Here is a 27656-nt window from a genome sequence, read left to right as displayed (position 1 = left end):
ATTACATAAAGGAAATTTGAGATTTTTGAGATGACGAAAGTATTTTAAATTTTAACATAAAAATTACTTTGCACACAGACCATTCACAACAAATACTCAATATATTAATTGACAAATTTTTATTTTATTTAAAATACTTCACTAAAGAGTATATTTTTTTTTGTATGTGAAAGACTGCCAAATTTCATGAAGATATACACACTATATTGAAAGTTAGAAGTATTAAATCTATAAAGACTTTAATTGAGCACAAAAATGTCACTTGGTCGGTCAGATTGACTGAGCCCATATTGAGAGAGTTAATCAATTCCACAAAAGACGAAGGTCTGGGCAAGTCCCATGAAAGAACACCTGACTGAGAGGCATATTCTGGAGAGGGAAATAAACTTTCCAAATCCTCTTCATCTTGATGAATCAAAACCCTGAGCAAGGTATGATAGGACCCTCATCATTGTATTCTGATCATGGGCTTAAATTGGTCCATTCTTGAGGCATCAGAGCAGTCACTTCATGGGCCGATAATCATGGTTCCAACCCCATGGATGTGGTCGATAAATCTACTGCAGCAGTAACAGCAGTTGTAGTCATGACCACCTGAAACTGCAAGCGCATAATTCTAGAAAGTGAAGTAGCAGAAAAGAGAAAAAATAATAATAATTCTTAATTCTCCACCTAGAACAAAAATGGGTAGTAACAAACATAACTGATAAAGAAAAGAAGTCTGAAGATAAAAAAAAAGGCAAAACTTTTGCATATGTTAACTGTAAGCCAGAAATGCATTCACAAAAGAAGACTGCCAATCAAGAAGTGGTTAACAGCTGCAAGATTAAAGATAGGGGTTGTGTCACACTCCTATTGGTGGAGAATTTCTGCATAATCATTTAGATGTTAGTATGCAGTTATTTCACGTTAACATATGTGAGGATAAGTGGGAGTATGAAGGCTAGTGGTGAGCAAAAATTTGCATAGATAGAGGGCAGTATAAGTTGAGAAAGAGTTTGATTTTCTTTTGACACAGTTTTTCCTGTATTTTCTTTTTTGTGTACTTTTTGCTATGAGGTTATTTTAAAGTATTTTAAAACATTTTACATGAACTTTAAATGTTTCCTTTGTTTGTTTACAAATGTGATAAAGGGTTGATTCTTAAGATGTAATATTGACTGTGTTTGTAAAGGGTGCTCTGTATATTTTTATTTTTTATTGTTTCAAGTTAATCTATTTTGAAGGATTTTTATCCTATGTATTATGTAGTATAGTTTTAATGTAAAGGACTTTTATTATTGTATAGTATGTTTGGTTCATGACTATTTTTTTCAAAGGATATTTTGTGTCATTCACACAGTTTCACTGTAAAAAGGTTTATTAACATGTTTATCTCTGTTAAAGGGTTACTTCTACATAACAAGTAGTTTTCTATTGAAGGGTTTCTATAAAGTGTTATTCTAAATATTCAGATTGGGCTATTTTCATGTTGAAGGGTATCATAATAAGTTAACTTTTTTGCTACTAACTCGATGGATTACAATGACCTTGTAATCATCAATTTCAATGCTAAAACTTTTAATATGGTTTGTGTATCTTCATGAAAATTTTCAAGCTTTTAGTAAAAATTTGTCCATGAATATATGGAGTCAGAGTGTTGATTGATCCAAGTGCAAAGTGATTTCCATGTTAAGATTAAAAATACTTTTCTTCATTTGAAATTTTTCAAATTTCATTTGCATAATCCCTGACACATCCTAAATAAATATAACATATTTTTGTCAGAAGAAGTTTATATTTTATCTATTATTTTCTTTACCCACACTAAATTTGCCTGAAATAAACTGAGTAATACTGTTCTATCCTTTTAGTACTGACCACAAAGTTACAAAGTACTCTTCCTGTGAGTTTCTACTTCTAACCTTTCACACCTATTTCTTATGTATATTTTACTGTTAGCAGCAGAAGTAGAAACCTGTTAAACATAAAGCAACAAATCACTTCTCATGACACTGTAATATGACACTGTATAAGCTCATGCAGCACAATTGCCAGAAATTTCCCACTGTTTACTGTAATCCCATTTCCAAGAACATAGTGGGAGAGGAATTATCGTCTTGTTTACAATAGAGTGGTTGCAAAAAGAATTGTCTAAAGCAATACAAGTTCAAAAAATGTTTATTATATGGCTCTCTGCAAAGTCTGGGCTGACATTTGGATGTTAGTTATTCTTCCAGGGAGGTCAGAATGTAGCAGTATAGATGTGCAAAGCGTGTATTACTATTTGAGTATAAATACTTAGTTTTTAGTTATTTTTCTTAAAACACAGAATAATAAATAAAACTATATAGAAAAACAATGTACAACTGGTAGGGCAAATCAATTTCCTAACATAGTACTTACAATGTTAGGAAATTGATTTACCCTACGAGTTGTACTTGCTAAGCCTCACATTTATTTTCTCAAGTGGAGAAGAAGATAAATTATTTTTCGTGGGTTTCAAAGATGCATTTTAGAAAACCAAAAAATTATCAAATTACTATGCTGGTACTTTATCTGGCTTTCTAGCTAAGCTATATGTTGGTTAAAAAAATTCTCATTTCTCTTCAGAATGATGACTTATTCAGTAGACTTCACCATTTCCAGAGAAACTACAAGATTTCCCTTCAAGTCAATTACAAACAACTGTCAGATTAACATAGTTTGGAAATGAGCTCTTTCTATTGGTTATAAGCATGTACTTAAGAGAAGTAAGCATGGGTAGAAAAGAAGTTTCAAAAGAATGAAGTAGCGGGTAGGGACACCACTGATAGGTTTGCAAAATATATTGATATCTCAGTAAATCAAAAATGTAGAGGTTTTCAATTTATATTTCACTTCTAAATGTTTGAAATTTGAGTTTGTAATTCATAAATCACCATAGGCATTGTATGTTATAATATAAACTTAGCAATAAGACATGTCATAAGACACACACAAAAAAAAAACATATTTAGCATTTTCATAATATTTTATTTTGAATTAAGAAATTATAACACATATTAAAATTTGGACTATAAACTACTTTGTGATGCCAATTAAACTGACATAAATGATAACAAATTTTGAAAATAACTCTTAAAACATCATGACTTGTGCCTTTTGACTTGTCCATAATGAGAGGGTTAAAAGATTTTGTTTTTGTATTTTTTCTCACGCACTTGTGTTAAAGGTTTATTTTATTGTATTTTGGTAAATTTCTATGTTCAAGGGTATTTCAGTACTTCATTATTAAAGGATTTTTGATTATATATTGCTTTTCTTTGTTAAAGGGTAGTACACATTATGCCTTAAATTGACCAGCGTTAATAGGTTATTTTTTGTATTCAAGTATGATTAATCTTACAGAGTATTTATATAAAGTGAAAATTTTGATCATTTAATGATTTCTTTTTTTATTATTCTAGGGTTGTGTGGCATGTCTTTTCACAGGTATAATACAATTAATGTAATATTTGACTAGAGAGCAAGTTTAAAGTTTATTGCTTTTTAAACTTAAAATTAATTGTCAGCTTGAGGTCAAACCTGATATAGGGGAGACATGAAAGTGTGGTATATGAATACAATGTGTTTTTCTGTCATCTTCTGATACTACAGTATTTATTCTGAATTTATTCTTTATTTGTATATGTGCAGGCTTCACATAACATGTGGTCAAGAAAGCCATTAAGTGAGATTTGTCTTAGTTGCTTTTGTCATTTTCTGGAGATAATACCTATTCTTGCCCATGGGTAGTGTTGGTGTAATACTGAACATTGTATAACAGTAACAACAACAGTCTTCAAATGGTAGGTCTGTGATATCTTGAGGTTCCAACCTCTCTTATGTTTCAATGGCATTGAGCAAAAATGACGTAGGTGGTACATGCATCTTAAGAAGAATGTTATTGATATTTTGATACATAATAGTATGATCTCTTAGTTAGCTTTCTCTCTCTCTCTCTCAAGCTCAAGCACTCAGTTTAGTAAGTGAAGTATAAATCCTTTCTTTGTATATAGTAATACTATGCTAAAATTTAACCTGTAAATGTAACTGTAATTAAATCTGGTTTAACATCTTTACGAGAGTATAAAAAATTGACTATGTAACAAAGGAACTTTTCTTCAACCTTAACACATTATTTTGATTGTGTCTTTCAGTATAAATAAAAATTGTTTCATTGTGTTTTTGCATACTTGTGCACTGTATCTTTCGTTCTCAAACTCAGTCAAAATCAGAAAACTCAGAACTACTTTTTAATAGATATCTTACTGAATCTCCTGTTATTATGTGGAGTTATCCCATTGTTCTAAGGTTAAGTCAGTTATACCTGAATATGCCACCATTCTAAAGTTGGTCTTTCAATGGTTAATTTTAAGGTTTGGGTTAAAAAAGGCCCAAGATAAGAAAGGGGGTTATTGTTTTAGTTCAAAGAACTATCAATTTCACCCTTCCATAACTAGGAAGATTATATCATTATTTACATACATGCAGATCAGTGTTTTTAAATTTTCATGCAGTTGATCTTCATGGAATTAAAGACATTCTTATAAACCAGTTGTGGAAAGATTGTAAGTGTACAATAATTCTCGAACTTATATAAAGGTTATATACAATTAAAATTAGTCTATTAAGCTTATACTCGCTTGGCCCTGTTTATGGTTCATTTTCTCCTAAAAGGAGGTTCATACTCATTTTGAAAGGTGGTATACAAACTTCTAAAAATTAGTCCATTGAATATGAATAAGGGGAATGATCATTGAACATGGCTAATCTAAAATTGTGGGGCATTGAACTAGGGGCATTGAACATTCCTGACTTGAAAGTGTAGTTTCACAATGATTCTTGTTCCTGTCTTCATCTCATGCAGATGCTCTGCTCTCCTGCTCCAGAAGCTAGTTGCAGCCAATAGTGAACATTGAAATTCGCTATTGAAGATATATACCAGCATTGTATTGTGTGTATGATTTCATTTGCTTATTATATTTTTGCTGTCCACTTCAGAAACTATTTTCTAGATAATATTTATAGAACCTGCTGTGTCATGGATACCTAAACTTCTGGCAGATGTCAGTGAATAGCACATGTACATAAATATACACACTGCACAACACAACTGAAGAATAATTGGAATTCATAATATTTTAGCTACAACAGAGCAAAACCAACATAAAAAAATAATGGCAGTTACCTCCACTGTTTGATTTTCATACAAATAATCTGATGATTTGTCATGTGATCTGAATTTAAATGTATTCTCTTGACATTTTATTTCATTATGTTAACAAAGCCATGAAGTATTTTCAAACCACTGCTCTGAAAGAGATGTTTTCAGGACATTGTCAGTGTCTCATGTAACTTGACAGATGTGACAACACATATCCCATACATGCTTAATGGGATTAAGCCCAAAACAATATGTAGGCTAACCCACTAAATCAATCTTCTCTTCTGTAAAGAAGTCATTGCACAAACTTAATGGTATCATTCTGCTGAGTAAAGAAATGAGTACATTCACCAATGCTTGTTTTGCTCTTACTATATTTACATCACTACTATATGCATTACATTCTTGCATAAAAATGTGATGGGTCTAGTTAATTTCTTGGAGATGACCATGTAGGTATTTTCTTGTTGCAAGGTGAAGTGCAACTCATCAGTAAAAATAATGTTTCTTCACACACACTTTTGATCCACTAGATGTACTTATTGCATCATTCCTTGTGAGCTATTTGTGTTTTACTGTGAGAAAAATGCACATAATCTATGGTCACCTGGCATACAGGTAAGCTTTGTGAAGTCTGTTCCTCAATATCTGCAAACTGACAAGGAATTCAATTGTGTCTTCAATCATGTGATTCAGTCTTGGGGATTGTACCTTATGACCACAATGAGCTAGAATAACTATTAGTCACCTGCTTGGATGGTGGATGAATCTTTTCCAACTATTCAAGCAATTCTGTCATTCATTTGAAAGTGGTTTCACATTCTTCTAATATGTTGAAACATTTGTGGCCAATTTGCAACAGTCTGTTAAGAATAGCTGGCTACCATTCAGTTGACTGTTTTCCATATGAGTGAAATTATCAACTGTTTCTTTGAGGTCAAGCAATGATTCATAAACAATTTGAAGCATTTTCAATTCTGTGATTAACTTCTAAGTGTAATATGATGAAACAATATTGTGAGAGACTATTTTATGCAACATTCACTGAATGACCAATCATTTGTATTTTGGATCAGGAAAAGGTTCATCAGATGACTGATTTTTCATAAAAATGAGATGGGGAAGGATGGCTGACAGTTTATATAGCAGTGGCTTGAACTTTTCATATCTATGATGTTAAAATCTTGAATAGTATTTTATTACTGTGTATTTTACAGAGTTAGGAAACTCAATATGATGTTATTCAGTAAAAGCTTGTCTTTTTTCTCCAGTGCATATAAAGGAAACAAGATAATTCTCTTAATACTTTTCATATCCAAGAAGCTCCCAATTTTTGTGTCATTTTTTATACATTATGTTTCATCTGTTTTTATTTAATTTTCTTCATACTCCATACATGTGTGTTGCTTCTTGCTTTTCTTTACAAATTCTTCATTTTCTCTCTTCCACTTTTAGCTAGTTTATGCCCTATTTGGTAAATTACTACAGTGATTCCTAACCACCAAATCATGGATCAGCACCGGTTCACAGGGAGATTTTAGCTGGTTCACAAAATGGTTGAAAAAAAAAAGTGTTTTAAAATATAGCTACTGAAGTATATGATCTTACAACGCAACTTAAAAGTTTCTTTAAAAAGTTAATATTGCATAAAAGAAGTTGTGAAATTTCTTGATTGGAACTAGCTGGTTCACTGTTGGAAAAAGGTGGGAGCCACTGCATTACCACATCTAATGCTTGCTATAATCAAAAATGTTTTAAATTTGTTTATCATTTTATATAATCCTCTTGTATTCTAATAATAGTCACAATACATATATATATATATATATATATATACTTTTCAATCCTACTTTAATTTTCTTGCACGTTATGCTCAATTTTCACCTTCTTATCTTTTTTTCTATTTTTACAACTTACTCTCCATCTAGTATCCCACATATTTCAGGATTTCCATTTTCCTCAAAGGCTCTCTTCATTCCCATCCTGATCTATTTCCTTTTCAATTACCTTTAAACAAGGTTTGGGCTACTTCCTCTCTTTATCTTCAGTGTGTCCAAAAATATGTGCAAAATGTCTTTTTCATTGTACTAATTATCTTATCAGTTCTTCCTACTTCCATCTACCAAATATAATAGGGTGTGTTTCTCTCTAAACACAAGGGCCATTTTCTATATTTTTACTTATATTCTATCTGTATGTTTTTTATCCACTTCCAGTCTGTACTCTATAATAACAGAATTTATTATGTTTTCAAATAAATGCAACCATCTATCCATATTCTGCATTCTGCTTCCTTTAGCTGCATTCCATGTTGAATTCACTGTTCATTGTATTTTCACTTAAGTATAGTATATCTGTTCCATTGCAGTGTTACTGTTGTTAAACCGATATTCCAAAGATTCCAAATTCATTTCTTGCTGATCTTATTTCCTTTCTAAGAACCATCATCTTTCATTTACCTTAATTTAAGCTTAGTTTATTCTTCTCCATATATTTTTAAGTACCCTAAGTATGCTCTTAATTTCCTCTGGATAATTTGCACCATTACAAAATATCTGCATATTTCGGGAAGAAACTTTTTTCTTATCTTTCTACAACATATTTTTCTCACCTATTTATCTCCTAAATTCACGTTTAACTCTTTTCACCATTAAAGATTCTGTGGTCTTTCTTTTCTTTTAATTGTTTCTTTGGGTGCATCGTTTATCATGTTTAACATTCGCCCAAATATTCCTATTTTCTCAAATTTTTTAACTACTTTCTATCCATTTTATCAAAACAACTTTATAAATAATGCATAAAAGTTTCTTTTTTTTTCTAATTTGTTTTCTATTAGGACATTTAAAAATATGTATTTTATCTCTAATGATATACTTTTTCCAAAATCTTACTTACTTTTCTTTTATTATTTCTTGTCCTTCAAACTAAACTACTAATTAAGTCTCCTCACCATTCTAGTCATTAATATCATACACTAAGCAACGATATTTTTTTTTTGTTCACTTTATTTCCTTATCTTTAAATTCGGTAGGTATCTGCTTCTCTTCATTTCTTTACAACCCCCCCCCCCCCCCATTCTTCCATATTTACCATGTCTTTCCTCTTTCTCCTGAACATATTTAGTACTTCCCAAAACTTCTAAATTGTTCTAACTCTTTCCAGGTTATGCTTTCTCTTTCTTTTTTGATATAAATGCTACACTTCCTTTTTTCTCTTTAACAAATCATTATTTCTCCTGTTCTTTAAATTTTTTTCAGTTGCCTTCTTCTCTCTCTCTCTCTCTTTTTTTTGGCTTCTTACATCCTCAATCAAACCACCCATTTCTTTTTTCTGTTACCCTTCATAGATTGAAACAGCTATTAATTACACTTTTCCATATGGAGTAGAGAATATATCTTTAGTTTGGTATATACATACAAGTTTTCTGAATTTCCAATACAGTTTTTTTATGTAGTTAATCTTGATTGGATGTTATAAAGTCATAAACATATGCTACTCCTTTTACATTGGTAAAGGTTTACACATGGAATCTTTGTTCTTAAGGCTCAAGCTAACATGTACATGTTGAGGTCCTTACTAAAAGAGAAAGCTGTATGAACTGGTGGCTTGGATTAGTTTAGAATGGTATGTGAACTATTGTTTGAAATGTTTAACCTGAGTACTTATGTGATATCACACTAAGACTTGATTTTTTCAATTATATAGTTCACCAATGAGAGATGTTGACTAGCTGTCTTTCCTCTAGTCTATCACATCAAAATTAAGGATGCCTAATGCAGATAGTCCTCAAGTAGCTTTGCCCAAAATTCAATAAATAAACAACCAAATCATGATTTTGCTCTTTCCTAATCCTCAGATATATATATCTGCTCAAGCAATTAAAATATTGGGTAATTTTTACTTTTGCTTTTTGCTGTCTCTACAGGATAATATTTTGTCAGAAATCAATAACTTTTGTATAGCATAATGTTTTCAAACTTGATATTTTTTTCCTATATATCACAGTACACTTACTATAGCAAAACTCACATTTTTAGATGGTAACAGTTAAGATTTTTTTAACACAGCAAAAGGCATTCAATATAGAGAAAGGTGATAATCATGAAATAATATACTATCAATAGAGAAAAAAATAATTAGCTGCCTTGTGGCAACAGAAACCACAAAAAGAGCAGTGTTAGCTTTTTCAGTGAGAAAGAAGACAGAAAGAGCTTTCAAATTGATAGAAGATATATTTGTATTTTGAGAAGGCTTCACTGTATCTCAAAAACATATTGCTTATTTTGAAAAGATTTGTCTTTCTCAACACAAAAACTTTGGTGTTTTCCATTAATACACCATTATATTATCATAGAACAGATAATATGATAACATTCTTAAGTACTATATAGTATGTATAATAAAAACAAAATAAAACATTTTCATTAAGTTCTGATAAGGCAATCAAACTGTGTAATAATATTGTACATAAGTACCATCTATCACTACCATGAAACACATTTATCAAAACAGTAAGTTCAGTATTTCCACAAATATATCAGGGCAAAGCTATATACACACAAATCAAAGTACCAGGGTGAAGTATGTTCCATGAATATCAAGTTAAAGCACATACACGTCACAACAAACAGGATATAGTACTATCATCTATCTACCAGAGTGAAGTATGTTCCATGAATATCAAGTTAAAGCACATACACGTCACAACAAATAAGATATAGTACTTTCATCTATCTATCAATTAAGTACTAAATTAGACATACCCATAATGTAATTTACCAATATATACTCATCAAGTGATAGTACAAAACTCATCAATGTGACAGAATAGTACACTTTCACAAAACTATGGACACAACTGATTATAATTGGTCAAATCATTTTCATATTAACTGGAAATACTGATCACTAATTATATTTTTAAAATATGGTATTATTTTAACATTTTGTGATGGATCCCAGTTTGTGCATGTATGAAACAGAAAAAGCAGATTAACTAATTGTATAAGGAAATAGCTAAGGGGGTTGTTACCTGGCTGATAATTAGTTGCTAAATTTCTGAAATACAGTGATCAGCAAAGTACAGAGAAAACCTAAATGACCACAAAATGGGTTTATAAGGTTTCATGCACACCAGGGACAAATAACCTAAAGTTTATTAAGCTTTTGACAGTGACAGAGGCATTTAATACCATACATGGTTAATTTAAAACTTTACATATTCAATCCAATGGTTGATACTGTGAGAACATTTTTCTCACAGCTGCTTGAATAACTTTCAGCTCATCATATTCATTTTATTTCATTAAGTTTTTGTTAGTTTTGCATGATGCACATGTGAATGGAATTGTGTTTGAGTTGCTGACAGGATAATAAACATTTTGGTATTCTTCTCTAAACCTTTTTATAATATTTAGTAAAATTTTGTAATATGCCAGTTGTTTAATTTCTCTCAAGATGTTTCTCTCAAACACCAGCATGTCAGTTTCTGGTTCGTCACTGTTTTCATATCACTAGTTAAAGCCTGTAAATACATCAGTCTACAATGGCTACTTATGCAATATACTTCCTATTTTAAGACTCATCATCTTCACCAGAGTTATCACTTTGTTTGGAAATATAGTCACAAAACTTTTTTTTTATCATCACAGGCATCTTCTTTCTCAGAACTGTTTTCAGAAAAACAAATATTCCTTTTAGCAAGACTGTTTTCATCAAAGCTATACCTTTTCAGCAGGATTGTTTTCACTTTAAGTGTCATCTTCAATAAATGTTTTTCTTTTTTCATTCCATGGATCAGATTTTGTGTCCTTTACAGTTAATTGTTTTCAGTAATGAACTTTGTGCCTACCAAATAATGTTTGTTAAAACCAAATCCAAATGGACAAACAAAGAGTTATGTATCTCTTTTAAACTATTATCAGAATTACAACTAACAGAACATTCACGACTTAATAAAGATAATTTTTCAAACACTGTAAATATGACAATGTAATTTTTAATTTTATCTCTAATTCAGATATAAAACCTACGTGTGTTATTTACCCTATTTTTATCATTAAGTAAAAGCTAAACAAATGCAGCTTTTCTATTAATTTTATGGTTTAAAACTATCATGTTTTGAGATATAACAACATTTAACTGAACTTCCTACACAATAAGATAATATTAAGTCATACTGTTATAATAGTGATAGTCTATTTTCCTGCTGTTTTAACAAGTAAAAATGAATGTTCTCATCTTCTATTAATTACAAGGGCTAATACTATGAAGTTTTCAGTAACAAAAGAAAATTCTGTTAGGAGTAGTATATTTTTATTGTACTAAGTCTAACAATTCTTAACCTTAATTTTATATTCATTTACATAACCTAAAGGCACAATGAGATGCTTTTTTCTAATATTTATATTAAATATGTAAAATAAATATATTATACTTTTCATGATTATTATCTTACTGATTGGAACATCTGGTTTGAAATACATAATGAAGTAATATTAAGAATGTTATAAAAACATTTTGGTTTAAAATGAATTTTCACCTATTTTATTATGCCTAATAAGTATGTTCACATTTTCACATAGTTAAAAAATAACTGTTTGATATAAATTCAAATAGCTAAAAACAAAATGTTATTTATTCTTCTCAGAATATGTAGTTTAGTCTTGAATATAAAAAACGTATATTAAATAAAGTTGTTCTAGTCTTACAAGAAAAAACAGAAGTTTTACTTTCCCTTGTATTCTCAGTTTGACAACTTTATCACAGATTGCTGATGCTTAAAAGACTAAAAACAAAGATAAACATACTTGAAAAAAGAGAAGTATTTGTAACATTTCCTAGTGATAATATAGGTATCAGTGACTATCATAAAACATCACAAAATTAAAATACAAGTGTTAAAATAGAATGTGTTGAGTTTCCTGCAAAAGATTGACTTTCTTTAGTTCTTAATATGTAAATCTTACAAAAGAGTAAAATCAAAAAGTCAGTTTACTTCCAAAATGTTATTAATGACTTGTGACAATAAATTTGACATTAAAACTGTATGATTATAATGCACTCTTGCAGACTTTCTTCTAGCATCAACATTAGTTTATTTTTTCAATGTGTCAATATTGAATGTATTAATGTTTTTATCACTATAAGAATGGAGTTTCTGTAATGTATTATTATTATTAACCTCTTTTTTTACTTTATTTCTCTACTTATAATTCCTTGCTGTGCAATATCATTAAAAGCAATCATTTTCTTATAGCATGGAAAAGTGATGAGCTGATGGAAGGATACTTAACATTTGTTTTCCTCTATAAAATTTAGCTAATAGGCATACTACATTTTATTTTTCATTGCTTAAGTTTTAATACTGTTTATTTTAATGTTTATATTGGAAGACGGCAATCTCCTAAGGGTACAAAACCCTATAGCAATGAAGCAAGTCCAGGCACAATTTATGGAAAGGTCTTTCCTCCCTATTTACTCAATCTATTTATTCAATAAAGTATTAACTTATTACATCTCTTCATGAATAATATTATTATTCATAATTTAACAATAAACCTGACTGTCTTACCCTAATTAAGTTTCCAAGTATAAACAATAAGGAATAGATCTGTAGTTTATATATCAGCTTTTGCATAATCATGGAATAACTTCTGAGTAATGAAAAAAAATCATTATAAATCTATTTTTGTTTGTTTTCAGGCTATGGTTTAATATGTGTGATTGATAAAAAGTAAAACTATCAGACTTATTTGAACACTTTCTGTCCAAGATGATAATGTTTTTCTCTAGTATCGAGATGTTTATGAAAATGTCCTCTCTAACACACTCAGTATGAAACACAAGTCATCAACAAATGGTGCATAGTCTGACATATGATGAATTTTACAAACCTATCCATCACTCATCTTTTTCCCTTTTCCAGTCTCAGTAGTTGGGAGCAACACATTTTTTCAATGGTTGTGGTATTTCCTTTTTATTTCCACTCTTAATAGACTCTGATAAGAGTCCAATAAACTGTCTTTAATAAAAAATGATCCTACTAAAAAAGCATCAAGTCTCAAAAACCTTTAAAATTAGAGATCCTTGCTCTTACTCAAATCCTTATAGACTATATTTAAAAATTATAAGGCCAGTATAAATAATTCCATAATTGAAAATTAAACTTCTGTACAAGTAAATGATCCATTCATTACTTGCATGATGTCTACGCCTTACAGATGTGGGTTTGTTTTGTTTTGAATTTTGCGAAAAGCAGCTCCAGGACTATCTGTGCTTGCTGTCTCTAATTTAGCAGTAATAGAACAGAGGGAAGATAGATAATCAACACCACCCACTACCACCTTTTGGGCTACTCTTTTACTAACAAACAGTGGGATTAATCATCACATTATAGCACCTCCACAGCTAATAGAGTGAGCATGTTCTGTGATGAAGATTCAAACCCTTTAACTGCATATTATGAATTAAACATCCAAATCAACAGGCCATGCCAGGTCTTACAGATTTTGATATTCCTTCACGTCATCAAGTGTGACTTACAAAAAGGTATTAAAATGAAGAAACAATCTGAAGAAGTAATTAAAATTAAACATATAGCTCAATGATGAGAGTGCACGATTTAAACTATAAAAATAATAAGAATAAATGGTACCAAGGATCATAATATTCATTTGTCATACTTAAACAAAAAATTTATGAAAACATTTGATGTGAGGATAATTGTTATAAAAAAATAAAAGAAACAAATTGTTGTATAAAAGTAGGATATAATGATTACCTATAAATATAGAGAAAACTAAACTAAAATTTGCTTCTCTTAACAGAACTGTATACTGTCTCATGGTGTAGATGTCTAAGTTGAGAAGGCATGATCCCTTTTGGGTTAACAGGTATGATAAACCATCACAATAATACTGAAAATTAAAAGCTTATTTTTCTTCACATACCCTTACTTTATCTGTGAATTTCTTTATTAAAACTTCTTCATAATACTTCTTAAGGGTGCAGGTAACTTCTTCCTTATAGTTAGTTATGAATGTTATCTCGAAATATTAATTATTTATTACCAATTTTTGTAAATTTCTACATTGCAGATCAATACGGATGGATCTATAATCATAAGCATTTTTACTGTCTCTTGAGTAATTTAACTCTATTCTAGAATGTAACTCCTAGCTTTGTATCATCACTTTTCTTGATAATATCAAATAAAGATAAGGTACAAACTACATGGGGGGGAAGGATAAATGCACCTTAGTGAGAGATGTACCCAAGTATAACTCATACAGGGGTACAGATAAACCATTCTGTTAGGAGCACTACCTTTCCACTGCTGGTTGCAAATGATCAATGCTAGTTTTAAATGTAGGATGTTATATACTAGAATACCATACCTGTTCTTTATTTTTATTGTGTGAGGCTTGCAAACAGAGGTTAAATCTGGTAGATTACATATTTTTACCACTGTATCTCTCTTACTAAGGTACATTTTTGCTTTCCAACATTTGTTTTGTTTGTTTTTCACATGCATCCTTTGTTTCTACCCCGATTGCCTGAAACATTATTTATCACACACAGACACACACACACACACACACAGTATAAATAAAAACATGTTGAAAATAATTAATGAAACAGCACAAAATATTATACAAAACACAAATGAAGCCTCATTCATTATTCTGCAATAACCTAACAAACAATTTTGATTGAAATCAATTGATACGGAAGAAGCAACGTCAAAATTTACCTTTGGTGCCAGTTGCCATATCAGCCACCCTTTGAAAAGAGTCCAAAAACACTGATGAAGCTAAGATTGTATTCCTGGTAATAGAAATTGCTTCCATTATTTACTATGTCAAAAAGAGATTTATTTAATGGCAGAAAAATAAATATCAAGAAAAATTCAATACTGTTATTATTGGTTCTCCTTATTGTTCAGTGTACATCAAAGGCAAACATTAAATTTTTCTAATTAAAAAAATAAAAAACACCTTTCTATGAGAAAGAAGAAATAAATCACCAGGCAAGAATAAATTTTGATTCAACTTAAAACTTGGGGTAACGTTATGAAAAAAAAGTTTTTTTTTAATCAGGCTTTTGTCAAAGGACATAGGATCATCTCTAAAGTATAATATTGTGAAATATCTAATAAATTATTTTGATATTTAAAAATGAAACATATAGAAGAATAAATACCATAAGTTGTTAATAATAAAGCAAAACACAAATGTACTAATATGAAGCATTTATTAAATGATTCCAAACCTTCAAAATTCCATCTTCAGTAATTACAACAGAATAATGATATAATTTTTAATATATAAGAAGAGAAAATGAAAAGTATGCATCAGAAAAATTTCAAATGCAAAATCTCTATAATGTTCAGATATTTATCAAATGTTTCTTAAGGAAAAACTATATTTTATCTGTTATTTTCACTAACAAATCTCTGTATGCGTTTGTTAGATTTGACTGATCTTGTAACCATCATAAAAAATTAGGAATATAAATTATGTCTCTTTCATTCTAGAATGACAACAAATTACAACACAAAAATATAAATATTTAGACTAAATAGCTTAAATCTCATAACATTGTACATTTACATATATTTATTATACTGACCTTTCAGCCATGCCTGGATAATAATACAGAAGTTACAATGATGCAGTTACTCTCTTGTTATCATATCCAATAATATAAAACTGATCTTTAGTCTTTACAAAGTGACCTGTCTTCGCTGTGTTTTAGTAGACTAGTATTTTGTAAAATATAGTCACATTTCAGTTATTATACATTATATATGCATATGGATTATTATTACTTAGAAATAAATTCTTAAATTTATTTTTTCTTAAGACATAGAACAGTAAAAAAAAAAAAAAGTAGAAGCAAACAATTATTTCTTCTAGTTACGACCTTTGTACTCGGTTGCTGGTTGACGTAGGTTGCTAAGCCTTTAAAAATTTTGTACGTCGAGGATATGAAATGAAATATTTTTTTTGTTTTATATATATAGTTGAATGACCAAAAAATCATAAATTATTATATTGATACCATGGAATTCCACTACAAGTTATCAAGCTTAATAACTAAGCTGTATTTCGGTTTAAAAAATATGAAATTTCGAGCAGACTAAAGATGCAATCTACCTCCTTGAAATCTTGGTTTGAAAAAAATGAGACGTTATCCTAACATTTTAAAATGCCTGAGAAATCCACTAGGGGAACATTATGAACTTTCGATTGGTTATTTACATGTCATATATCGAAGTAAGTGTATATAAGGGATTGTTTCCAAAATTGGAAAGAGGTAAGCGAAGCCACTGTGTTTGATTCAGTACAGCAATATCTCGGCAAACTGAACAGATATGTGGTTCTTATTTTATATTCTAGCTTCTCAATATCGGTAATTTGAGTTTTTAATTTGTACAAAACTTCAGACTTAGTATTTTGACATCATAAATATCTAATTTAACCAGTGCTGCATTCAACATACCATGTGACACACAAAAATTCATGTTTAACTGTGTTTTTTTAATATTTACTTTTAAATTAAGAAATTGAATAATGTATTATAGTAAAATTTGAATTATAATCTACAGTTTGATACCAAACTTATTAACATAAATTCATGAAATAGTAGTTCAATAAAATTTTGAATGCGAGTCAACAAACAAGGTGACATGGCCTTTGACCCTGACCATCTGGAAGGGGTTAACTAGAAGTTTGAAAGATAACACGCCACAGAGTAGGAGTTCATGTCACTCTCTAAACTCTGAATGAATTCTTCAACAAAGAAAGAAGCAATATACAAGATGTAAAGCACAACAAAACTGACTTTGTTTATATCATTATGTTTAATATCTAAAGCCATGTTCCCTCATGTTAAGCAAATTCTTCAGAGTTTTTCGCAATTTAATGTCAGAGAGTTTTAAGAGTCTAAGGTAGTCTTAACTTTAGCAATATAAATTGTACACTCTCTCTTCTTTATTTAGAGTTAATTTCATTTTACTTTAATGTCAGGGGTTATTTTAACATTTTCATATTATTTCTGTTAGTGTAAAGAGGGGTGGGGCTCACTTTGGACTGGTATGAATGATCTATTAAAGATTTTATCACACATTTCTCTTTAACAATTCAACATAATCATAACAAATGCTTGGCTCCCTCTTTTTAATAACTGGGTACTGTGTTTGTCCTTTGATTTTGATTGTTAAATAAGGTTTGTTTTGTTGTATATCTTGTGTACTGCTTCTTTTTTTGTTGACAAACTCAAAGAGAGACACAAACTCATATTCTGAAGCAAGATATTTTCCAAACCTCCAAGTAGTGGGTTCTAATTGATTGCTTCAGAAAAATCCATGCACCAGAGAATATCACAATCTTATTCTTTGATCATGTCTATAACCAGACTTGCATTATATCACTAACACTGTGAATAAATAACGTTCACCCAAAACAATATTAAATACCATTGTACAACATATCATACACATCTTGATTTAAATTCAAAATTTTTCAAAAAAATAATATCAAATATAACTACATCACAAATCTAACAGTATTGGTGGTTTCATTTTTCTTTGATTCCTTTTTTCTAAATCTTACACTTAATTTTTTTTTTCAGTTTCTTACCTTAACTGTGAATGAAGTTTTATGGCCTTTCCTATGAAATCTTCCCATACTGGAGTTCCACCCTAAGGGAAAAAAAAAGGTATTTATGCTGGCTGATCATAAGTTATAAAATAGAGAGCTATTGATCACATATAAATTATTTGCATGTCTTCCTCTCTAACTAAGTCATTCTTGGTCTTTCAGTTACAATCTGCTCCTACCTTTGTAGTTAGCTACTAAAAAGCTGATGAGGATGAGCTACACAACATATAAAATAATTTATTGGTCATATTTTGAAACATGCTGCCTTATCTGATATTAGAAAACATCAATATCATTCAAAAATAACTTTGGCATGATATCTATAACTATTTCTAAAGCATGGCTATCTGAAATCATTTGGGGTGGTATGATACAAAACACTTAAAAAAGAAAAAATGAAATTGTTAGATACCCCATGACTGTCCATTTTCAGTTTAATATGAGAGTATTATTTAGTTTATATTATGTAAGTGTTAAATTAATATATTTTTAGAAGCAATAGTTATTATAAGTTTGCTTACATAACTTTTTATGAATCATTTGTTGAACAGTTCGAACCTTCTGAATTTTTCTTATTGCTTTAAGTGAGTACTGTTATATCATAACGTCTTGTAGTTTGAGAAAGTCTGAGGCCTCAGTCGGGCAATATATATATATATATAAGCATCCAAGTTAGTGCAAGTAAGTTAGTGAAAGTGAAGTTAGAATGCATGTGTTTAGCCATAACAGATGACTTCTAAAGTGAGTTTCACAGATTGTGTTATAATAACAGAGTAGAGAAGAATAATTCGTCTTCTCACTGAGGTTCTAAAGTAACTGAACCAGCCTGTGTGGACTTTTGTTGAAATGGAGACAATTATCTAAAGCTCTGGATGCAACTGTGGTAACTGACAGTTATAGTAGTGATTTCAAAGTGAATATCACAGCCTTGTATTGTAATAACAGAGTAGAGGAGAATAATCTGTCTTGTAAAAGGGTGTTCTAAAGTAATTGAACTTGCCTGTGTCGAAAAAGATACGATTATTTAAAGCTCTGGATACAACTGTGATAACCAATAGTATTATGATTTTTTTTATACATACATTTGACTTATTTTGAATATATTATTTTAAAACAAGTGGATTGTGTGCTGTCCATTTATTATTGAAATTTGTTGCCAACAAGTTACAGCCAGAAATATTGGCAGTTACAACTAGTTCATAAGTAATTTTTTATTATTTCCTTCAGACCTAATAGCACACCTTTTTGTGCTATTAGAACTAAAGAGAAGCAGCAGCCTAAAAATGACAACTATTAAATAGTTACGTTAATGTTGTCAATACTTCACCTACAAATTTAAATGCATAAATAAGAAGTAGTTGTGGAAAGGAGCGATTCGCTGAAAGTATAAAATTACAATGTCAGTTAAAAGTTTACACCAGCTAAGTATTAAAACTACCAGACATTTTCAAACAGCGCCATTCATTGTTCTTCAAGGGTCTGGCAAAAATCAATTTTATCAAGAGAGTTCCAATCTCAGCATTATATTTCAGCATCTCCTCTGTAAAATGAAAATTAGAAGGGAAGCTTCAGTTTTCTAGATCTTCAGTTTAACATTCAGAAAATTTATATTTAAGTCCAAAAGTACTTTCTATAATTGGCATTTTCATATTATTTCCTGAAATTTAATGTGACATTATTTTTGAAACTGAAACATCTGACTATAATTTGTAGAAACAATTAATGCATTTTTACATACACCAGAGATTCATGACTCATGTCAGGTGTAGCAATAATACTTTTGTACAATATGTTATCAAAATAATTAATAAAATGATATGAGTTGAGTACAATATTTTTTTCTCCTTTTTATAAATAAATTTATCCTTGTATGATTCTGCATGTTTCAATGTACACAAGAATGTCATTATCGGGGCAATCATTAACACAAACTAGCATAAAATAATTGTGCTTCATGCAAGTTCTAAAGGCCTCCTCATCATTCACAGAGGCCCCAATTTTCTCAGTCAAGCACTTCCATTATATATGTGTAGGTTTACAGCAAACAATTGAGATAATAGTAGAATATGGTGAACATATAATCAAAATATTAAAAAAATAAAAAACACTACATTCTTGCTCCTATGTGAAATTGAACAAGCATGTTTTACAATATTATGTGCCAACACAATTTTCAACATCACACCAATCATCAATACAAAACCTTAATGCCACAAAAAGATTTACAGCAGGAATTTGAATTAGCATTGATAACTAATTCTATAATTAAAGTGGAATTATAAACACCCATGGTGACAACATCAAGCTGTTGATAAATGATATTTCTAAATAAAATTAAATGTTCTCCAAGCAAAACTTGACGCAATCATATAACCCTGGTATTGTTAGTGAAATACATGGACTTAAACTGACATCTTAAAACAATCACATAACTGTGGAACCAGGGCTGGAGTTAGACCCTTTTAGGCCCCCATGCAATACTGCGATGCTGGAGGCTCTTCCTTAGGGGCTAAAGGTTTATTTATGCTTGAGGACTCCATGCAATTGCATGGGTTACACCCCCTCTAACTGCGACACTGCCTGGAACTTACCTTGGCATCTTGTGAAAATTGAAAAGCCTTGGTATTGTTAGTGAATTACAGGAATTTAAATTTGACACAGCAGAATTATGTTTTAAATAAAAAAGAAAAGAATTTGAGAATAGAAAAATATTTTTTTTACATTATACTGTACATCTCCTCAGTTACAGAGCAATGAGTCTGAAACTAGTCACACACAAGCCTGGTGCCATCTAAAAATTTAGTTGCACATAGACTCTGTGCTAACTGAAACAAACTTCAGATGCACTTAGACTAAGCACTACTTGAAACTTTAGTCACCCATAGGCCTGATGCTATTTTGCTATCCAAGGCAACATTTAAATCTCAAATTTCATTTTATGGCTTATAATGCTAAAATTCAGGTTTTGATACCTGCTGTGAGCAAAGCACAGATAGAACACCATACAGCTGTGCACTTAGCTACAAAAAAACAAACTAAAGCCTCAAAAAGTGTTACATTAACACCTAACATGAGACAACCAACTTATATTTATCTATTAAAACCTGAGGAAAGACTACAGTAACAGCTAACAAAAGATTATTGTGTCAATTCAAAACTTTTTCAGTTATGGAAATTTCACTATTTTTGCTTTCACCAAGGCAAGATCCCTAACTTCTTGCTTGAAGTAATATTTTTGTAGCTCCAGCTGCTAATGTTATGTGAAAGTATAATGTAAGAATATATATAAGACTTGTTGCAAGCGAAACTTCACTATATGTATTCTGGAATACATATAGGATTTTCTGCTTATCCATAGCAGCTAACCCCAAAAATACTTTGTTGATTTCAAAAGCAGATTGTCCTTAATATTGCTATGAAGACAAGCATCAATAACTTTGCTAAATATTTCTTGCTTTGAGACTTACTTTTACACAGGGTGAAGAAAAATACCCAATTCAGCTAAATGTCTCTTAATTCATAAAATATTGCAACAAGACTGTTGTTTATTGTTACATAGAAGGAAAGACAGATATATAAGGGGTATATTCAATTTGAACTTGATAGAAGTGCTCAAATTTGAGAACATTAATTTTTAAACCATTGGTTATAGAGTTTTGATCATGATGCAAAAGTGTTATAGCATCTTCTAGTTACTCTAAAATGTTACTAGTATGCAATTAAATTAAATTTATCTCTCCATTATTTGCCATCAAAATAGCAGTGTTTGATGCTGCATAACACTTAAGAAAACATCAGGCAGAGCAGAGCAGATAGTGACTTATACAGAACACTACTATTTTAGAGGGTAAATTTAATGGGGTTAAAGTTACAAAATGCAACTTCATGAAATTTTTTGGGTAATTAGAATATGCTCTACAATTGTTGTATTGAAATTAAAACTCTGTAATCAGTTGTTTAGAATATCATTTTCTTAATCTGAAAAAGTTCTTTCCAGAGCATCTTTCCTTCTGTTTAATAAGCAACAGCATAGTTGCAAGTATTCGTCTAGTTTTTATAGATATTTAGCAGAATGGGGATTACTGATTCAGTTGGTATAATTTTACTGGGGGAGTGGGGGGAGGAAGGTATATACAAGTGATGTATTACTAAGTTCAATTATTAGGTACATACATCAGTAGTTGTTGTCAGCATGAAGAAGTGATTTACCCTAGCTTAGTGGCTTCATGCATTTGACTTGTAGTAGAATGGTTGCAAATTTGAGGCTGGCCCATGTTATACTATTGTGTCCTTAAGCAAGACATTTTAGCCATTTTTTCCAAGCTGCCCAGTTTTATGATAAGTACCAGCTAATAGCTGAGGTACAACCTGCAATAGCCTGGCATCCCATCTAGCGAATTGCATCACCATTCTTATTTGCTTGTGGCACTTGAAACCAGTGATTGAAAGCATCGCCCTTTGTGCCTTATGTGGGGGAAAATTTGTAAAAGTACTCAAAAGTAAGAGTATCACAAGTTTATTAAAAAGAATTAGAAGATAGTGGACCTATTAGATTTTGTAGAATATTAGAGTGGTCAAATCAGTTCCCACATCCAGCTATGCCCCTGTTGACATAACATATTCTCCCTTTACTTTCATTCATATTTTTTTAGAATTACAAGTTAATTGTATTTGTACAGTAACATGGTACTAGACAATCCACTGTAAGTTTACGGTAACAGTTACATAAATATCAGTTGCAAGTACTCACTGCTGTAAAATTACAGTTACTTGAACCTCAGTTGCCATTACTCTTCATTCAAGACCAGAGCAGCTTAAATCAATTCACTTTAGACACTCAATTTGAACACCACAAGATAAACTTTCAAAGTGAAGATGAAACTGCCAGTACTTTGTACTGAAAACAATATATCATTATAAGCCATTTGATATGTTAAAACTATGCCTTTCTATTGGTTATAAATGATACAGTTTAAAATGTCAAAAAGTTATTAGCAATTTGTTAAGAAGAGAATGTGACAGGTTAGTATGGCAAAGTGGGTCTGATTTTCTAGTTTATGACTCACAAACAAAGAAAATTGAAGACTATTAAAATTAGGCTGCTTTAGTAATATCTATACTATAATGAATAATTTACATTAAATTCTATAATTCAGAGAGAGGTGGTAAATGAATTAGAGAAGGGAAAGAGATAAGGAAAAAATGTCACAATTTTCATACTAGTGGAGATTGAGAACTTTTTAAATACTTCCTAAGCACATTACGTACCTAAAACTTATATAATAATAAAATTTGATTTATTAACTATGTTTTGATTCTAAGTTTATTCCTAAACATTGATTAATAAAGTTGTTTAATTAACGTTTGAAATTAAAACGTCATGACATGAATACTTTGACCTACCCATGGCAAGAGGGTTAACACTTTCTGTACTCCCCCTCTTGCTTGATGCAGATGTTGGAAGGTATTCCTTGTAAGGCCCCACTGGTCACTTGGTGGGATCTGATCACATCAAACATAATTAATGTAGTGTTCAGTTTCACATGTTAAGTACATGTTTATTATTCATATTGACAAATGGATACTAAGGTAGCAATGAGACTAAGAATGCTATAACACAATATTTATTATTTTAATGTTTTTTGACTACAAGTCTTCTTCAGGAGGAAGGAAACTAAAATTGGCAGCAAAAGGAATGGAAAAGCCAAGAAAGGAAAGCTATAGAAGCTGCTTACATCTTATTAGAAATGAACATAAACACCACCGCAGGAGACTAAAGGTGGGCGGAAATAGGAGCGAGCCTAGTGAGACAAGAACAGGATGCTGATTGGTCAAGGGGTGGTCAACAGATGGCAATAATGAACAAATCAGGAAGTGGAATGGCGCAGCGACCAGGAACCTAATCCGGAAAATTTGTACATATACCCTTGTAAGGCACTTCAGTGTCACATTCTCTTAAAAAAAGACCTGTAGTCATAACACTGAGAGAATAAAGATCCTGTTATAGCATTCTTAGTCACATTGCTACCTGAGTATCCAAGTGCGTGTTTGTTTGATTCCTCCTTTTTGTATGTTTTGCCTTGTTGTTGTTGTTTCTTTGGATGTGTGTAAACATATATGAAAAGATTGATACACACACATGGTAATTCCATGAAATGTATCAGGAAAATGGGGAATATGCAAGATCAGTGATGGAGCTGGAAATTAATATAAACACACAAAATTAACTTCATTAGAGCCTCTGGAGAATAGTAATTGGAATAAAAAACCAGAAGCACTTGAAACCACCTAGTGATGGAAGTCATGGAAGATGAATGTGTTAGGTGTAGTTCACATACCAGCCTACAAAAATTCCTCTAATGATTGACATCAAAAGTAGGCAAGAAGGCTACAATATGCCAAACCTATTGGAAAGTAATGTTAAAAAAAGCATTCAGTCAGACTCACCCAAAAAAAGAATATGCTAGTAGGATGAGCTAATGAACCCAACTGGTGAAAGTGGAGGAGGTAAATCTTGGGAAAAACAGGCAATGGTGGTGTCCATGAAAGGGACAGATTGAATTGAATAGCAATGAACATAAAAGACAGTCACAAATGGAATGATCATATGATAATGAAATAGAAGGGAAACTGATGGGAGAAAATATCCAATCACCCTACTGGGGCAGCTCGAGTCTTCAGAAGAAAGGAGTGTTCAGGAAACAAATCAATCAGTCCTCCTAACAAAGCACAGGAGGTTGCAAAGAGATGAATGTTATAATTTCCCTATACTGAAAATGTATTTATGATGAGTAATTACCTCATCTCACATACAGTGCTGCCCTCTATATGCACAAAATTTTTTGCATGCCACAAGCATTGAGCTCCCATGTACCTCACAACCAACATGGTTCAATTGCATCTTGCATGCAAATTATCATGTGGCAACCCTGCACCAATAGGAATGTGACACATCTTCCTGGTGCATGTGATTCTCTCTCTATGTACAGAGTGGATACGGCTATAGGTTATTTCATCTTAGTGAAATACCTACATGAGATATTTTAACAATAGGTGAAGGAAGGAGGAGCTTTCCCTGGCATCCCAGGGCAAATACAAATCCTATCTGGCTAGACATATCCACCAGGAGTGGCTTGGAAAACACTGCAAAGAGATGTCCTGATCTCCACATCTAGGGAATACCCTAGCCCTACATCTCAAATGAGGGGTGGGCCCAACTGGTCTATTGCCATGAAAGAGAAGGCACCATTTACAGAAGAAACTCTCCACATCAACATTAGAAGAACAGAAAAGGAATACACATAGGAGAAAACACAGGAGAGTGTGCATGGACCACCATCATCAGAACCAATCATCTGGAATTGGATCCCCCACTGAAAGACAATGCAATGGATTACTGCAACTAAACATAGCAAGTGTGAGCCAGGTGTAAGGGTAGGACAATATCTGGTGCTCTGTTTGTAAAAGGTACAGAAACAGCCATGTCAAGAGTATAGATATACTGCTGAGGCAGTCTTGTACAAAACCGAGCAAAAGTGGGTAGGTTTAACACTTTCTGTTTCTCTCCACTTGATGAGGATGAATGCTGATGAGGATCTCAGGTAAGTATTCTTTGTGTAGCATTGCCAACCACACAGAAGTTTCCAATGCAACTAAGCATAAGTGTAAGGTGTTGTTCTTCAGGTAACAATTGGTCTGGTGAGTCTTGCATCTTCCTGTTTGGTTTGTACTTTTATTTTATTATCAATCGTTTTCTATTTATTTGTTGTTGTTTTTTCTTTTGTGTTAGTTGAGGAACTTATAAATAGTTGCAATGTGTGTACCAAAATCATGGTTCACACATGGAGATGTCATGAAATGCAGAAATGTTACTAGATAACTGAAAACACAACAGGCAAAACTCACCACACCAAAGCCTCATGGAAGATTGGAGAATAGTAACTGGGTTAAGGCAAAAACAAGAGGCACACAAAACCACCTAATGATGCAAGGAATGTGAGATGAATGTGTTAGGTTTAGTCCACATACCAGCCAGTAAGGTTTCCTCCAATGGCTGTTGATGAAAAGAGGCAAGAGGGGCTGTGCTATGCTGAATCTGGTGAGAGGAGACACAAAAGATTGTACCATCAGATTCACCAAAAGAAGAATAAGCAAGACAGATGACCCTGTGGACTCAACCAGCTAAAGTAGAATGAGACAAATTAAAATAAGGAGGTCTGCTACAGTAAAAATAGATGACAGTTTCCATGAAAAGGGGCAGTCTGAGGTAGAAAACCACAGAAAGCCCATACAAGACACAAAATATGACAGAGATGTGAAAAATTGTACAATGAGTATAAAGACAGTAGAGAGATGTAAGAAAACATCCAATCACTCTTCAAACAGTCCAAGTGTTTGGAAGAAAGGAACATTCCAGAAACAACATCAACCATTCTCTATGATAAAGAGTAGAGAAGATATCCAAGGTGTAAATGTTCAAATGACAACAACTAAAAGCAAGAAAAAAAGTATGGTTTGAGAGCTAATGATGCAAGAAGCAGAATACCAAAGGCCAAAAGGGGGCATTTAAGAGCCCGAAGAACCACCTGAAGGTCTCAATTGGAAATAGGGTTTGTACAAGGTGACAATGGAGAAAAAAGACTTTAAAGAGATCTGTGAGAACAGGTGAAAGGAAGGGATTATCATCTGGTTAGAGGTGGAAGATCATGGACAATGCCATTTGGTAACCTGCAACGGTTGAGAAAAACAAGCCCTTGTTGGAAAGCCCAGTAAAGGAGGAAATAAGATGTGGAAGAGTAGGATTACCCAATCAAAGAGAGGCTGAGAGATCAGTAGCAATAAACAGCCCATTTATGTTGACAGAGGGCAACAGAAGAAGACCAACAAGCATGAGAGAAACTCAGCTACTCTGTGGGAAGTTTCATACATTTTGCAAGGGTCCTAGCAAATTACACATGAAGGCACAATACCCTGACATGAAAAATGGACAACTGATGAAAGGCCTCCAAAGTGAAAATTGCAAAAGCACCAATCATAGAGGTTCCAAAATGGGAATAATTCCAATGGCAGGCCAAAGGATGGAAAGGCCACTCCATGGGAGAAATTCCATCAAAGCAAGAAAAGCAATCCACAATCAGATTCATACCCCATGGATCTGGCATGTTATAAAGTGAACATGATGAATGTAGGCCCCAGAAAGGAAGTCCAGAGGAAGAAAGCACAGTTCCAGAGAACAGGTTCCTCCCTGGCAATTGATTAATATAATGACTCTATAGTTGTTCAAGTGGATCATCACAAGATTACCAGACAAAACAACTGAAGAGGCTAAGCCCAATATATCAGTTATCCCCAGAAAGTTGATATGCTGATAATGCTCCTCTGGATACCAGTTCCTGGAGAGATCATGTTGAAAGCCACCTAAAAGAAAGTGCAGTATCAGTGTAAAGGTGCAAGACAAGCCAAGGAGGAACTGGTATACCCAAGTTGTGTTGCAGCAATCAATGAAGACATCATGACAAAGAAATGTATCGAAACAAGAGTGGACAGTGGATTGCAGGACATGTTCCAATGATCCACTACAGCCCACTGAAAAGGATGCATGTGTGCATGAATTAAAAGAATCAGGGTTTTTTAGAAAAGCAAGAGTCCCAAAAGCTAGAACAAGGTGCTTTGAATAACAAAATCTCCATGCTGTAAAAAAAACCTTCATGTGGATAAGGTCCTGAGTGGAAATCAGAATGGATTGGAAAGGTTAGACCAGCAAGCCTAGACAAGTAGCTTCCCGAAGAAAAATGAAGGTATCATTCACCGATTCCTGTAAAGAT

General features: G+C 31.9%; 1 protein-coding gene across 2 annotated transcripts in view; it reads right to left on the bottom strand.

Moving 5' to 3' along the window:
* Positions 1–27656, bottom strand: part of LOC106460458 (mucin-4-like) — a 174739-nt gene that overhangs the window by 134229 nt on the left and 12854 nt on the right. For both annotated transcript variants that reach the window (XM_022387178.1, XM_022387177.1), the window contains 2 exons: positions 17812–17873; positions 14922–14995 (listed from right to left, as the gene is read on the bottom strand). In XM_022387178.1, coding sequence (XP_022242886.1) covers positions 14922–14995; positions 17812–17873 — 136 coding nt within the window. The remainder of the gene's footprint in view (positions 1–14921; positions 14996–17811; positions 17874–27656) is intronic.

This window comes from Limulus polyphemus, unplaced genomic scaffold (assembly GCF_000517525.1).
Source record: "Limulus polyphemus unplaced genomic scaffold, Limulus_polyphemus-2.1.2 Scaffold774, whole genome shotgun sequence".
Classification (NCBI taxonomy): Eukaryota; Metazoa; Arthropoda; class Merostomata; order Xiphosura; family Limulidae; genus Limulus; species Limulus polyphemus.
Note: the sequence above shows the minus strand (reverse complement) of the source record. Positions and strands in the feature narration are given on the sequence as shown.